The 13,407-nt window shown below is 40.0% G+C and overlaps 2 protein-coding genes across 3 annotated transcripts in view; one reads left to right on the forward strand and one right to left on the reverse strand.

Moving 5' to 3' along the window:
* The window catches only part of MYRIP (myosin VIIA and Rab interacting protein), a 738,605-nt gene that overhangs the window by 151,486 nt on the left and 573,712 nt on the right, over positions 1-13,407 (forward strand). The gene's annotated exons all lie outside the window — the stretch shown is intronic.
* The window catches only part of LOC309555582 (uncharacterized protein), a gene marked incomplete at both ends in the record, with an annotated part of 191,269 nt that continues 177,931 nt past the window's right edge, over positions 70-13,407 (reverse strand). Inside the window, one exon of the mRNA XM_082257641.1 lies at positions 70-314. Coding sequence (XP_082113767.1) covers positions 70-314 — 245 coding nt within the window. The remainder of the gene's footprint in view (positions 315-13,407) is intronic.

A 13,407-nucleotide genomic window follows, 5' to 3' on the forward strand; every position in this document is an offset into this window, starting at 1 on the left:
CCACAGTCAAAGGCTCTTTGAGAAGCTATGGCTTCTTTTTTTCACAGTCCATAACATGGTCAGCTGCCTCTATTTTACTTCCATTACCAGTCTGTAGGATGTGACATTGTGACTTTGAAGTCCTTCATACACATACAGCATCACCCACATCCTCTGCTCCTTTTCAGCTGTACCACCTGTTGAATTTCGACAGGTGTCAACCTGCATTTTCCAGGCATAACTAGATACACAAGCTGTCCAAATATTGATTCTAAATTGTCCTGGTTTACATTTTCCTGGTTTAAAAGGCATGTACTGCCTGGAAGGATATCTTCCTGTGAAAGTCAAAAATTGTTCATCTGCTATGAAGTGGTTAGCACTTCTGCCTAGCAGCACTAGGGTGGTTGATTTGAATCCCGACCATGGCACTACCTGCCTGGAGTTTGCATGTTCTCCCCTTGCCTGCATGGATTCCCTCCGGGTACTTTGGTTTCCTCCCACACTCCAAAGACATGTTGGTAGGTTCATTGGATCCTGTCTAAACTGGCCCTAGTGTGTATGAATGTGAGCTAGGGACCTTAGGTAAGCTCCTTGAGGGCAGGGACTAATGTGAATGTACAATATATATGTAAAATGCTTCGTAAACTGACAACGCTATATAAGTACCTGTAATAAATAAATAAATAATAAGTGTGGTCCAGGACTATACATAAGAGGTAGCATTTTACCCATTTCCAGTATGCCACACATCCTAGAATTGCTGCCAGCTTGTGTCTCTCAAGTTAAGCAGGTCTAGTATTGGAGAGGTCAAAGAGAATCATTTGTAAGCTTTTGTGAATTTATTCAGTAGGCATTGTGGCTGGAAAATTTGCACATACAATTCCCTGTGTTCCATAAGCTTGCTGCTGCTTCTCCTATTGGTACACACCTGATAATTTTACCTATCCTATGTAAGCTTGCAAATCGGTCCGATCTAATTGCTTTCAATTGTTCTTTACATAGTAAATCATTGTTCTTCAATGAATGTGAAAGTAAATAATGTCAGTAAAGAATGACGCATAAAAACAAAGACAGAGGAGCGCCACTCTAAGTGCAGTTTGCATAAAAAGGCTGTTCGTTTATTAGACAATAGGCAACTTATGGTGCTTTTCCACTGCATGGAAACGAACGATTCGGCTCGCTTTTGTGCTTTTCTACTGCTGGTACTGCATGGTACGGTGTAGGAACGGTTCGGTACGGTACGGCGGCGCTTTTCCACTGCATGGAAACGAACGATTCGGCTCGCTTTTGTGCTTTTCTACTGCTGGTACCGCATGGTACGGTGTAGGAACGGTTCGGTACGGTACGGCGGCGCTTTTCCACTGCATGGAACCGAACGGTACGGCTCGCAAAAACAGTACCACCTCGATTGTGGTTCCAAGAGGTACCATACCCGGTACCATATCCCACAATCCTTTGCATGCAGTCACTACTAGCCACTGATTGGTCAGAGAATCGTTGTTATCCCACCCACTTAACTTTAGTACTACTTTAGTGGAAAAGCAAACCATACCGTACTGTACCGAACCGTTCCAACACCGTACCATGTGGTACCAGCAGTGGAAAAGCAAACCGGGCCAAGCAGGGCCAAGGAGGGCTGAGTAGAGCCGAGCCGGTACTTGCAGTGGAAAAGGGCCATTACAAGATGATGGACAATGGAGCGCATGTCAGACCCTCCTGGGGTCAGTGAGGCTGTGATACAGGGAGGACGTGTGGAACCAGATACAGTGGGTACGGAAAGTATTCAGACCCCCTTACATTTTTTACTCTTTGTTATATTACAGCCATTTGCTAAAATCATTTAAGTTCATTCTTCTTCCTCATGAATGTACACATAGCACCCCATACTGACAGAAAAACACAGAATTGTTGACATTGTTGCAGATTTATTAAAAAAGAAAAACTGAAATATCACATGGTCCTAAGTATTCAGACCCTTTGCTGTGACACTCATATATTTAACTCAGGTGCTTTCCATTTCTACTGATCATCCTCGAGATGGTTCTACACCTTCATTTGAGTCCAGCTGTGTTTGATTATACTGATTGGACTTGATTAGGAAAGCCACACACCTGTCTATATAAGACCTTCCAGATCACAATGCATGTCAGAGCAAATGAGAATCATGAGGTCAAAGGAACTGCCTGAAGAGCTCAGAGACAGAATTGTGGCAAGGCACAGATCTGGCCAAGGTTACAAAAAGATTTCTGCTGCACTTAAGGTTCCTAAGAGCACAGTGGCCTCCATAATCCTCAAATGGAAGACGTTTGGGACGACCAGAACCCTTCCTAGAGCTGGCCGTCCGGCCAAACTGAACTATCGGGGGAGAAGAGCCTTGGTGAGAGAGGTAAAGAAGAACCCAAAGATCACTGTGGCTGAGCTCCAGAGATGCAGTCAGGAGATGGGAGAAAGTTGTAGAAAGTCAACCATCACTGCAGCCTCCACCAGTCGGGGCTTTATGGCAGAGTGGCCCGACGGAAGCCTCTCCTCAGTGTAAGACACATGAAAGCCCGCATGGAGTTTGCTAAAAAACACCTGAAGGACTCCAAGATGGTGAGAAATAAGATTCTCTGGTCTGAGGAGACCAAAATAGAACTTTTTGCCTTAATTCTAAGCAGTATGTGTGGAGAAAACCAAGCACTGCTCATCACCTGTCCAATACAGTCCCAACAGTGAAGCATGGTGGTGGCAGCATCATGCTGTGGGGGTGTTTTTCAGCTGCAGGGACAGGACGACTGGTTGCAATCAAGGGAAAGATGAATGCGGCCAAGTACAGGGATATCCTGGACAAAAACCTTCTCCAGAGTGCTCTGGACCTCAGACTGGGCCGAAGGTTTACCTTCCAACAAGACAATGACCCTAAGCACACAGCTAAAATAACGAAGGAGTGGCTTCACAACAACTCCGTGACTGTTCTTGAATGGCCCAGTCAGAGCCCTGACTTAAACCCAATTGAGCATCTCCGGAGAGACCTAAAAATGGCTGTCCACCAACGTTTACCATCCAACCTGACAGAACTGGAGAGGATCTGCAAGGAGGAATGGCAGAGGATCCCCAAATCCAGGTGTGAAAGACTTGTTGCATCTTTCCCAAAAAGACTCCTGGCTGTATTAGATCAAAAGGGGGCTTCTACTAAATACTGAGCAAAGGGTCTGAATACTTAGGACCATGTGATATTTCAGTTTTTCTTTTTTAATAAATCTGCAACAATGTCAACAATTCTGTGTTTTTCTGTCAGTATGGGGTGCTATGTGTACATTCATGAGGAAGAAGAATGAACTTAAATGATTTTAGCAAATGGCTGCAATATAACAAAGAGTGAAAAATTTAAGGGGGTCTGAATACTTTCCGTACCCACTGTATATCCGAGCGTGTGGTTAACGATGCAGGAGGCTTCCAGCCTGGCACACCACGAGACAGCGTACACAGACTGTCGAGTCCCTGGTCGGGCATGACATCAGTGCTAGGGGCAGGAAGGCTGGGTGTGGCTAACGCATTTCAACCCGCCCATGGCTCCCTTCTCTTTGAGCTTTGAGAAAGGACCCATGGGCGGCTCTGAAATGTGTTAGCCACGCCCAGCCTTCCCGCCCCCAGCGCTGACCTCACACCCGACCAGGGACACAGTGGTCTGTGTATGCTGTCTCGTGAAGTGCCGGGCTGGAAGCCTCCTGCATCGTTAACCACCCACTCGGATACATCTGGTTCCACACGTCCTCCCTGTGCCTCACAGCCTCACTGACCCCTGGGGATCTGACATGCGCTCCATTGTCCATCATCTTGCAAGTTGCCAATTGTCTAATTAGCTAACAGACCTTTTATGCAAACTGCACTTAGAGTGGCGCTCCTCTGCCTTTGTTTTTTAATGCTGCTTAGAGATTCCTTCATCTCCTGCAAGCTGCCTTCTATCCATGCTTGCCAGTGTTGCTGCAGTCAGTCTGCTGTCTTTGCTACACTTTCACCACCCAGGCTGTTGCTTTGGATCCTGTGTCTCATCCACCCTTTATTTCCTTTAAATGAATAATGACGTACTATGTAAGTAAGAATAATGGTTGCCATACACCCTTCGATAAATGATTGATTTATTTTCCGATCGATCTCTCTCAATAGGAATAATCAATCTATAGTACACAACCCAATAGATCAATATGCCACACATTTGGAAGTGGATTTCAACGGAAACTGGTTGTATCTCTGTTGACCCAATGCAGCTCTATAATTTAAATGATCAATATTGTGACCAAAGCATTTTTAGTGCTGTCGATCACTGTAGAAAAAAATTGATAATTTTCTTCCCTCACCAATCGACTAGATTCCAAATCGATCGGATTTAAAGTATTTGATTGTTTGCTGATTTTGATCCTTTTGATTTATTAGCACATTGATAGGATAGTAAAATCAGATATTGAATAACCACCAAAAGGTTCCTGTTCCCTATACTGTAGTCTGTTCTTTCATTCACTCAGAATTTCATTCTGACACCCCTACAATTCTCACAGGCAGCTATGTACAGTAAAAAGTGACGGCAGCAACACCTACTGGAAGGCAGCTACACCTACTAGTCATCTGCAATTGTGTGCAGTCAAAAAAAGACTAAAAAACATAGGGAGCAGTGGCAATTGAGCACTGCCTCATCAACAACTGACACCACAAATCAAGCTTAGATGATGGGAGAAGCATAGATGCAGGAGAAGAACGAATAAAGTGGATAATGTAAAGTGGTTGTAAACTTCAGACACGAACTATAAACAAAACATATCCCTTTATATTGTGAGCTTGGCTCAATTAAGAACACTAAGACATTGATTTACCAAAACTGGAGAGTGCAAAATCTGATGCAGCTTTGCAAAGAAACCAATCATCTTCCAAGTTTTTTTTTGTCAAAGCTTTATTGAACAAGCTGATTGGCTAGCATGCACAGTTGCACTCTCCGGTTTTACTTAATCAACCCTACGTGTAATTTCTGTCTGCTGCTTTGTTCCTCTGCTGTCAGTCACTTCAGACAAGCATACCTGACATCAAGAGAAAAAAGGTGACATGGGAAGGGAAGCACACAGTCTGTGATTGACAGCCTCAGCTCTGTTCCTGTGCACTGTGTGAAGGGGGTGTGTCCCTTCCCTCCAATAAGCTCTCAGAGCTCTCCTCACTGAGCCCTGCAGATTGTAATTTCAGCTCTCGGTCCCTTTTTTCTGACAGCTCAGACAAGATTTATAAATGAATGGCTGTAGAGAAGAGAGAGCTGCAGATAAACAAGTACAACTTATAAAGGAGGATTTTTTTTATCTCTGTGTTTCACCTGAGACCAGTCACTTCACTGGGTATATGCATTTATTTCTAAAACATTAGCAGATCTTTTGAGATAGGCTAAGGGAGGTTAATATACTGTACTTAAATTCACCAACCTAATTTTTTTTTTCTTCGTGAGAGTTCATCTTTGCTTTCAAAATAAAAATCTGTTATTGTAGAATGTATAAATGACCTAACTGAACAACCTTTAATAAAAAAGATAATATTTTCTGAGTATTTTTGATAATACAGTAATCGTTAAACCAGTAGTATTCAAACTTGACCGATATACAGAGAAGACATTCAGTGAAGCTCTGTATGACCTGAGGGCATAGGATGTGACTTCTAGATGTGTCATCAGTTCAGTTTCATGTGCTTCTCTGCTTTTCATTGAACTTTCACTTACATCCACATAGCCTGCACGGAGATCTACGTTTGACATTTATGCAAGCTGACATCAAAGTCATTGATGTAAAAACATTAATTCCAAAACAAGTTAGTATAAAATAATGTGTGTTTACTGCATTATTCTCAAACATGTTTAAAAAAAAAAAAGGCTACGGACAGTCTTATTTGTTACCGGATAGACCATAGTAGCCTAATGCATTCTTCATATAGGTTATAAAGCATCTTTTTTCTGATGTGATTTTTTACACTTAGTGCTGAGCAAAGGACAGCATGCAGGTGGAAACTCATAGGCCCCTTTCACACATGATGTCTGTTTGTACATTTATCATCCATCCGTTGACGGATGAAAAATGGACATCAATACATCGCTATAAAAAAACAGTTTACATCAGCTTCTGTCATCATCCGTTTTTTTTTTCATCCGTTTTTTTTTTCAAACTGATCAAAGCTCTATTTTTTTTCCCGTAAAAAAAAGAAAATGGATTGGATGAAAAACAGATGTAAACTGACAAACGGTCAGTTTTTCATCCATTTTTGCAATGGTAGTGGATGTAAAAAAACTGATGAAAAAATGGATGAAAAATGGATGAAAAACGGATGAAAAATGGATGAAAACAGATGAAAAATGGATGAAAAATAGATAAAAAACGGATGAAAAATGGATGAAAAACGGATGAAAAATGGATGAAAAACGGATGAAAAATGGATGAAAAATAGATGAAAAACGGATGAAAAATGGATGAAAAATGGATGAAAAACAGATGAAAAGTGGATGAAAAATGGATGAAAAACGGATGAAAAATGGATGAAAAATGGATGAAAAACAGATGAAAAGTGGATGAAAAATGGATGAAAAACGGATGAAAAGTGGATGACAGCAAATGGCCTTTTACTTACTAGGTTTTGCCTCTCACTGATTAATATGGATGTCAAAATCCTGGCTAAAATGTTAGTGTGTAGACTACATAGAAAAATATTTTTTTAATGTTTCAGTTTCAAGAAACTGGTAAAAGACAACATCTTGTTGGTTTGTTGTGAAGAACAGTTTAAAAAAAACTACTGAGTGTGACTCAGAGAACCAGATCATATGAGAAGCAATTGGTCATAGCAATAAATCAGTTTGAACTTTTCAGATGAGTAAAAGAATCCGACTGGATTCTATTGGCAGCTGCTTCATTTTTGCTTCAGTTTTCTTTCTTTAGCCTCATTTACAGGAATATGAATGAGGATGATTTTTGCCTCATCTTAGAATGTGGAGTACAGCAAACATTGTCATTACAAAGAAGAAAGTGAGCATGTCCTTGTTTCCTTCCTTAAATATAAATGGTCTGATTGGCTATCCTATAGAGCGGTATAATCAGTATAAAGACAGGCTGATTCCATGTTTATTATCTTTGCATAAAGAGATACTGACTGGAGTTGACTTCTTCCATCCTCTATAGGGAAGCAGTAATTGTGCTATTTCCTAAACCAGGGGTCTTCAAACTGTGGCAAAATGAGTCCCTTTACTTTACTATTCCACCAACTGATACCAATGATGGAGCACATTTCCCCCTACTGACACCATCAATGGGGCACTATTCTTCTCTCTGATATCAACAATGAACTGGATGTCTTTTTTCAACCAGATTAACTATGTAACAATGGGGCACTATTACTCCCATTATAACCAATGATGAGGCACTAATGCCGGAGCATTTTTTATTTCCATTGGCAACAGTCCAGCCCCCCTAAAGCCTGAAGTACAGCAAATGGCCTTTTACTTAGTAGGTTTTGCCTCTCACTGATTAATATGGATGTCAAAATCCTGGCTAAAATGTTAGAGTGTAGACTACATTTTGTTATCTCTACTCTTGTGAACTTGGATAGGGTTCATAACAGGTAGGTCCACAAACATTAATATCGGCAGTGTCTTTACTAATCCTCAGATCTCTCACTCTTCTTCCTCAGGCAAGGCCATTTTAGCATTAGACACTCATAAAGCATTTGCCTACATAGAATAGCCCTACATGACCTATGTTTTGTAAAACCTTTTTGGGCCTACATTCATTTGTTCATTTAATCTCCAATGCCTGAGGCTTTAAGTGCCTTCAACTTAGGCAGGTGGCTGCAGCCCAGTTTGGTTTATGAGATGTAGTCATAGTCAGGTACAAAGAAAACGGAAAAGAGAATTAGAGGGTGAATGAACACATTACTATATTAGGGTATGTTTCTCTTAGGGTCATAACTCAGACATGTATCATATGTGAAGAAGTACTTGGTTGTAATGGATCCCAAACTTTATGGAAGAGTTCCAATGTATCATTCAACGTAGTAAATCATCAGCTTTCATTTATAAACTATATCTGGCAATCCTAATATATAAGTGCAACTTATAGAGGAATTGCAGCTGCTTCACGCCCACAATGGGAAAATGTCCAACTAAACTTCAGATAACAGCAGCGCAATATTCCTTAATTAAACCATCCAAGTGTGTCCATGCTCATCAATACATATATAAAATAAATGAATATGCTCAATTAACATGCACATAAATACATATAAAATAAATAAAATATGCTCAATATAGAGTAATTAATCAATATAAAATAGTATTAATATAATATTACTGTAAGTGCATGCAAATATATATAGATATGTAAACAGTAAAGAAAAAGACAAAGAAAAAAGTGCATCAGTGCTCCGTGCAAATGAAGAAACTGTCCATATAGTCCAGTGGTATGCCTTTCAGCAATCAATAGCATCCATGTAATATATCCTGGACATGCAGGAGAGTAATGGTGGTGGGAACCTCCAAACACTAACAAAGTATGGAAGAAGTAGGGGCTTACCAGAAGTATTGGATTCCTAGTGCCTTATGGCAACAAGGGATCAAAACAGCATTTAGGGTGTGTCCAAAGCTCAGGGTCCACTGTCTTAAGTTTCCTTTACATCAGGGTCTCCTATGGATTTCAGAGCAAATAAAAGGGACTCCTCATAGTGTAGTAGATCAATAAAATGTTCCAATTTTATTTAAAATACACCACGTTAAAAATACAGCCCCTAGGGCATCATATGCTGCTGCATATATAACAAATAGATCTTACAGCCATGCGCACTATTACCCTGACAAGTCTCTCGTACAATCTGGTTCCAGGAAGTGGGTAGTTCCGGCGTGCGTTTCACAGCAAGGTATTCAATCCAGGCAGCGTGCGTGTCAGCTTAACATGTTTCGTCATCACGTTGACATCTTCGGAAGCTTACAACACACTCTTTCTCACTCGTAATATACCCTCCCGGCGGACCATCCCCGGAAGGACTCCTCCCACCCTGAATCCAAGAGTAGTATTCGGATACACCTCCTGGTCCTATCCTTCCCTGTTTCTCTTTAACCTTTTTAGTGGTCAAACGTAGTATACAGATCCACCTCGCTGTACTATCCTTCCTTGATATTAGTATTCTAATTAAAGTGCAATATTACATTCTATTAGTATCAATGTAGGCCGCACTACATGCAAACTGACCATAAGAATAGGAGAACATCTGAATAATATCAGGACAGGGTTCAGGAAACATAGTGTTTCTAATAATTTTAGATTAAAACACGATAGGAACCCAAACCTCCCTAGGGGCTGTATTTTTAACTTGGTATATTTTAAATAAAATTGGAATATTTTATTGATCTACTACACTATGAGGAATCCCTTTTATTTGCTCCGAGATCCATAGGAGACCCTGATGTAAAGGAAACTTGACACAGTGGACCCTGAGCTTTGGACACAACCTAAATGCTGTTTTAATCCCATGTTGCCATAAGGCACTAGGGATCCAATACTTCTGGTAAGCCCCCACTTCTTCCACACTTTGTTGGTGTTCGGAAGTTCCCACCACCATTACTATCCCGCATGTCCGGGATATATTACATGGATGTTATTGATTGGTGAAAGGCATACCACTGGAATATATGGACAGTTTCTACATTTGCACAGAGCACTGATGCACTTTTTTCTTTGTCTTTTTCTTTACTGTTTACATATCTATATACATTTGCATGCATTTAATATTATATTAATAATATTTTATATTGATGAATTACTCTATATTGAGCATATTTTATTTATTTTATATGTATTGATGTGCACGGTAATTGAGCATATTTATTTATTTTATATATGTATTGATGAGCACGGACACACTTGGATGGTTTAATTAAGAAATATAGCGCTGCTGTTATCTAAAGTTTAGTTGGACATTTTCCCATTGTGGGCGTGAAGCAGCTGCAATTCCTCTATAAGTTGCACTTATATATTATTACATATTTTGGCGCAGGTGCTTATACCTTTAGGATTGCCAGATAAAGTTTATAAATGAAAGCCAATGATTTGCTACGTTAAATGAGTATATTTATTTATTTTATATATATTTTAATAAGCACGGGGACACTTGGATGGTTTAATTAAGGAATCTTGCAATCCTGCCATGTACTTATTCAGCCACTTCATGTTATAGAGTGGCAACGCTTTGTCCCCATCTACCAATTACTATTATTCATTATAACTCTGTCACATGTGCCCTTTGGTTGAGACTAAATGTTGGCTGTTGTAACCACCAGGCTACCCACCCTGAGAAAGGCCATGCATCATTTCTGGATTCCTTGCATGTGGACTGTAAGTGGGTTTTATGAGGTTGCAGGAGGTCAGTGGCACCAAAATGGTACAAAGGATGGAAAAAGGCAAAAATTAGTAAAAAATTGAATTGTTTATGATACACAGGGCTTTGGCCAATAAATGTTTTGTTCAGTTAGCGCTTACATCTAATAAGAGTCAATGCTGATAAAAGTTAATTTAATTTCACTAGTAAACAAAAGTAACCAATTTTTTGCTACACCTGTCTAACAATTCATGCTTTATTTTCAATGTACTAAATGATGGTGTAACTGCATTATAACTCCTGTGGAGACGTAAATTGATTAGCGCGCTCCACGGGTAACAGGAATGCTGAGAAAAATATGATAGCATCATATGTCCATGAGTCATACTAGATGAGACCAAGAAACAGCTTTTGTTTTTGTAACCTCCTTTCTAAATAGATAATTAGTCTACAATTTTCCAGCTATTCAGCAACTGCGATTCATCCTACGTTATAAGCTCCAGCCATTCTTTTATAAATTTTAAAGCGTGAAGAGCTAATAATCAAGGATAACTACTGTATTTATGATGCATACATTTATATAACCTACCGTGAGCTACATTAATAGGAATGATTACACATGAACCACCTTTGAAAATGCAATTAAATAAAATGTATTCTTTGTAAAACTCATGTATTGTAATATATACTATGCAGTATATTGTACCTTGTTTGGATCTTTACTATTTGCGTTGTTTTGTATACAGCCTCCTTTGCTACAGTAACTCCTGAGGAAGCCACATTTTGTGGCAAAATATGTTGAAAAAGTAGCTTCATAATTGTTGACTGAGCCAAATATTGTTGAATAAGACCATGATATGATTATTGGTTTTTATCATGTATTTTTAATGCTATTAATAAATGGATTAAAAAACACACAAAATGTATGCACATTAAAAGTCCCGCCTTTATCTGTACAGTTTCAATATTGGGTTGTGGTGCTAGATCCGAATCATCTGCAACCCATACCAGATAGTATATTTAGGTATTTATTTCATAGGGGAAGTTAAGTATATACTCGAGTATAAGCTGACTTTTTCGGCACATTTTTTATGCTGAAAAAGCCCCCCTCGGCTTATACTCGATTGAGGTTCCCACTTACCTGTTCTCTGGTGCAGTGCGCATGCACTGCCGCCACTCGGGAAAGCCCGTACACGTTCGGCTATTCCCGGGCAGACGGCGCATGCGCGGTGATATGTTGGCGCCGGGCGACACCATTTTTAAATGTAAGGCGCCTCACCAAAAGGTAAGTGAGACTCCTCCACAGCCCTTGCATCTCCTCAGGAGATGCAGTGCTGCGGGCATGGTACAGGAGATTGTCCTGTACCATGCCTGCAGCACTGCATCGCCTGTACCATCTCCTGTACCATGCCTGTACCATCTCCTGTACCATGCCTGTACCATCTCTTGTACCATCTCCTGTACCATGCCCACAGCCCTGCATCTCCTCAGGAGATACAGGGCTGTGGGCATTGTACAAGAGATTCTCCTGTACTATGCCTGCAGCCCTGCATCTCCTGTACCATGTCCGCAGCCCCTGCACCATGCCCCCAGCCCCTGTTTTGGGTCTCATGGTGGTCCAGTTGGGTCCAGTAGCTGCTGCATTTCTTACCCTAGGCTTATACTCGAGTCAATACGTTTTCCCAGTCTTTTGTGGTAAAATTAGGTGCCTCGGCTTATATTCGGGTCGGCTTACACTTGAGTATATACGGAAGTATAGGTTAGGGGGGAGAGGGGTGAGCAATAAAGATTAGTGCATGTTGTTTAAAAGTGTACTCATTCTGTAGGCAAATGTCCCAGTTACGTCACTGCCCATCACAACTGTTCACATGGTGAATATCAATCCTTAACTATCATATGCCAAAAAAAAGATTTTACATTCTGTTGGAAAATCTATTTACAATACATTTTTCAGTAAGCCAGTCATTTTGCAAGCATTGTTGTAATTTTTGTTGTAAAATTGACAAACCAATATTGATTGAAGTCTGTCTATTTTTCGTCAGTTTGTATGAAAAATTGTTTCATCTATGACAAGGCTTAGGCAGAAAACATGTCCTTGCCACACGTTCTAATACTCTTTTCTTCATGTTATATAAACGATCAGCACTCAACTTGCAAAAGACTTGATTAGATGCATTTACAGACATCTGCAAAAAATCGACATCAGCTAAAATATAATTGTATAAATTAAATCCCTATGGTAATTGTTAAAAAAACATGTTTGCGCTTATCAAGCAATTTCTCTATGATTTTAAAGCAAGTTAAAAAAATAAACTGCTAATTTTCTTTTGGGAATAATCAACCAAACCCAAACATTTGCATGATAGGCTATATGAAAGTGAAGAATAATTCAAATGCATTTAGTAATTTTGATATTTAAATAATGTGTTTATATGTGTAGATCTGCAGATCTACACATAGAAGATGAACAGTTGTAGGACATTTGTATCCAAAATTGACATTGACTGGGGAGAGGGGACTACACACTCACATAAGGCCCGTCTATTCACGGAAACCTTACAGGATAATTACATGTCACAGCTGGTGGATTCTCCTACTAGAGAAAACGCAATCCTGGATCTATTGATCACTAATGACCCAGACCGAATCTCGGAGGTAGGAGTCCAGGACAACCTGGGCTCTAGCAATCACAGGATGATCACATTTAGCGTAAATAACAATATAGCAAGGCAAGTGGGGAACATACGAACCCTTAACTTCAGAAGGGCAGACTTTCCAAAATTGTACTCATTGATGGAAAGGGTAAACTGGGACCGAACCCTGGGATCCCTGACCACAGAGGAAAAATGGGAATTCTTTAGGAACATATTAAGCAAATGCATCTTGCAGTGCATTCCTATGGGAAATAGATTTAGAAGAGACAAAGCCAAACTTGGCTGGCTAAACCGTAGCGTTAAAAAACTTATTAGGGGGAAAAAATTGGCCTTCAGGAAATATAAATCAGAAGGCACAATATTGGCTTTCGATCAATACAAGGAGGCAAATAAGAAGTGTAAACACGAAATCAAG

The sequence above is a fragment of the Pelophylax lessonae genome (genome assembly GCF_965119305.1).
Source record: "Pelophylax lessonae genome assembly, chromosome: 5".
NCBI classification, from domain to species: domain Eukaryota; kingdom Metazoa; phylum Chordata; class Amphibia; order Anura; family Ranidae; genus Pelophylax; species Pelophylax lessonae.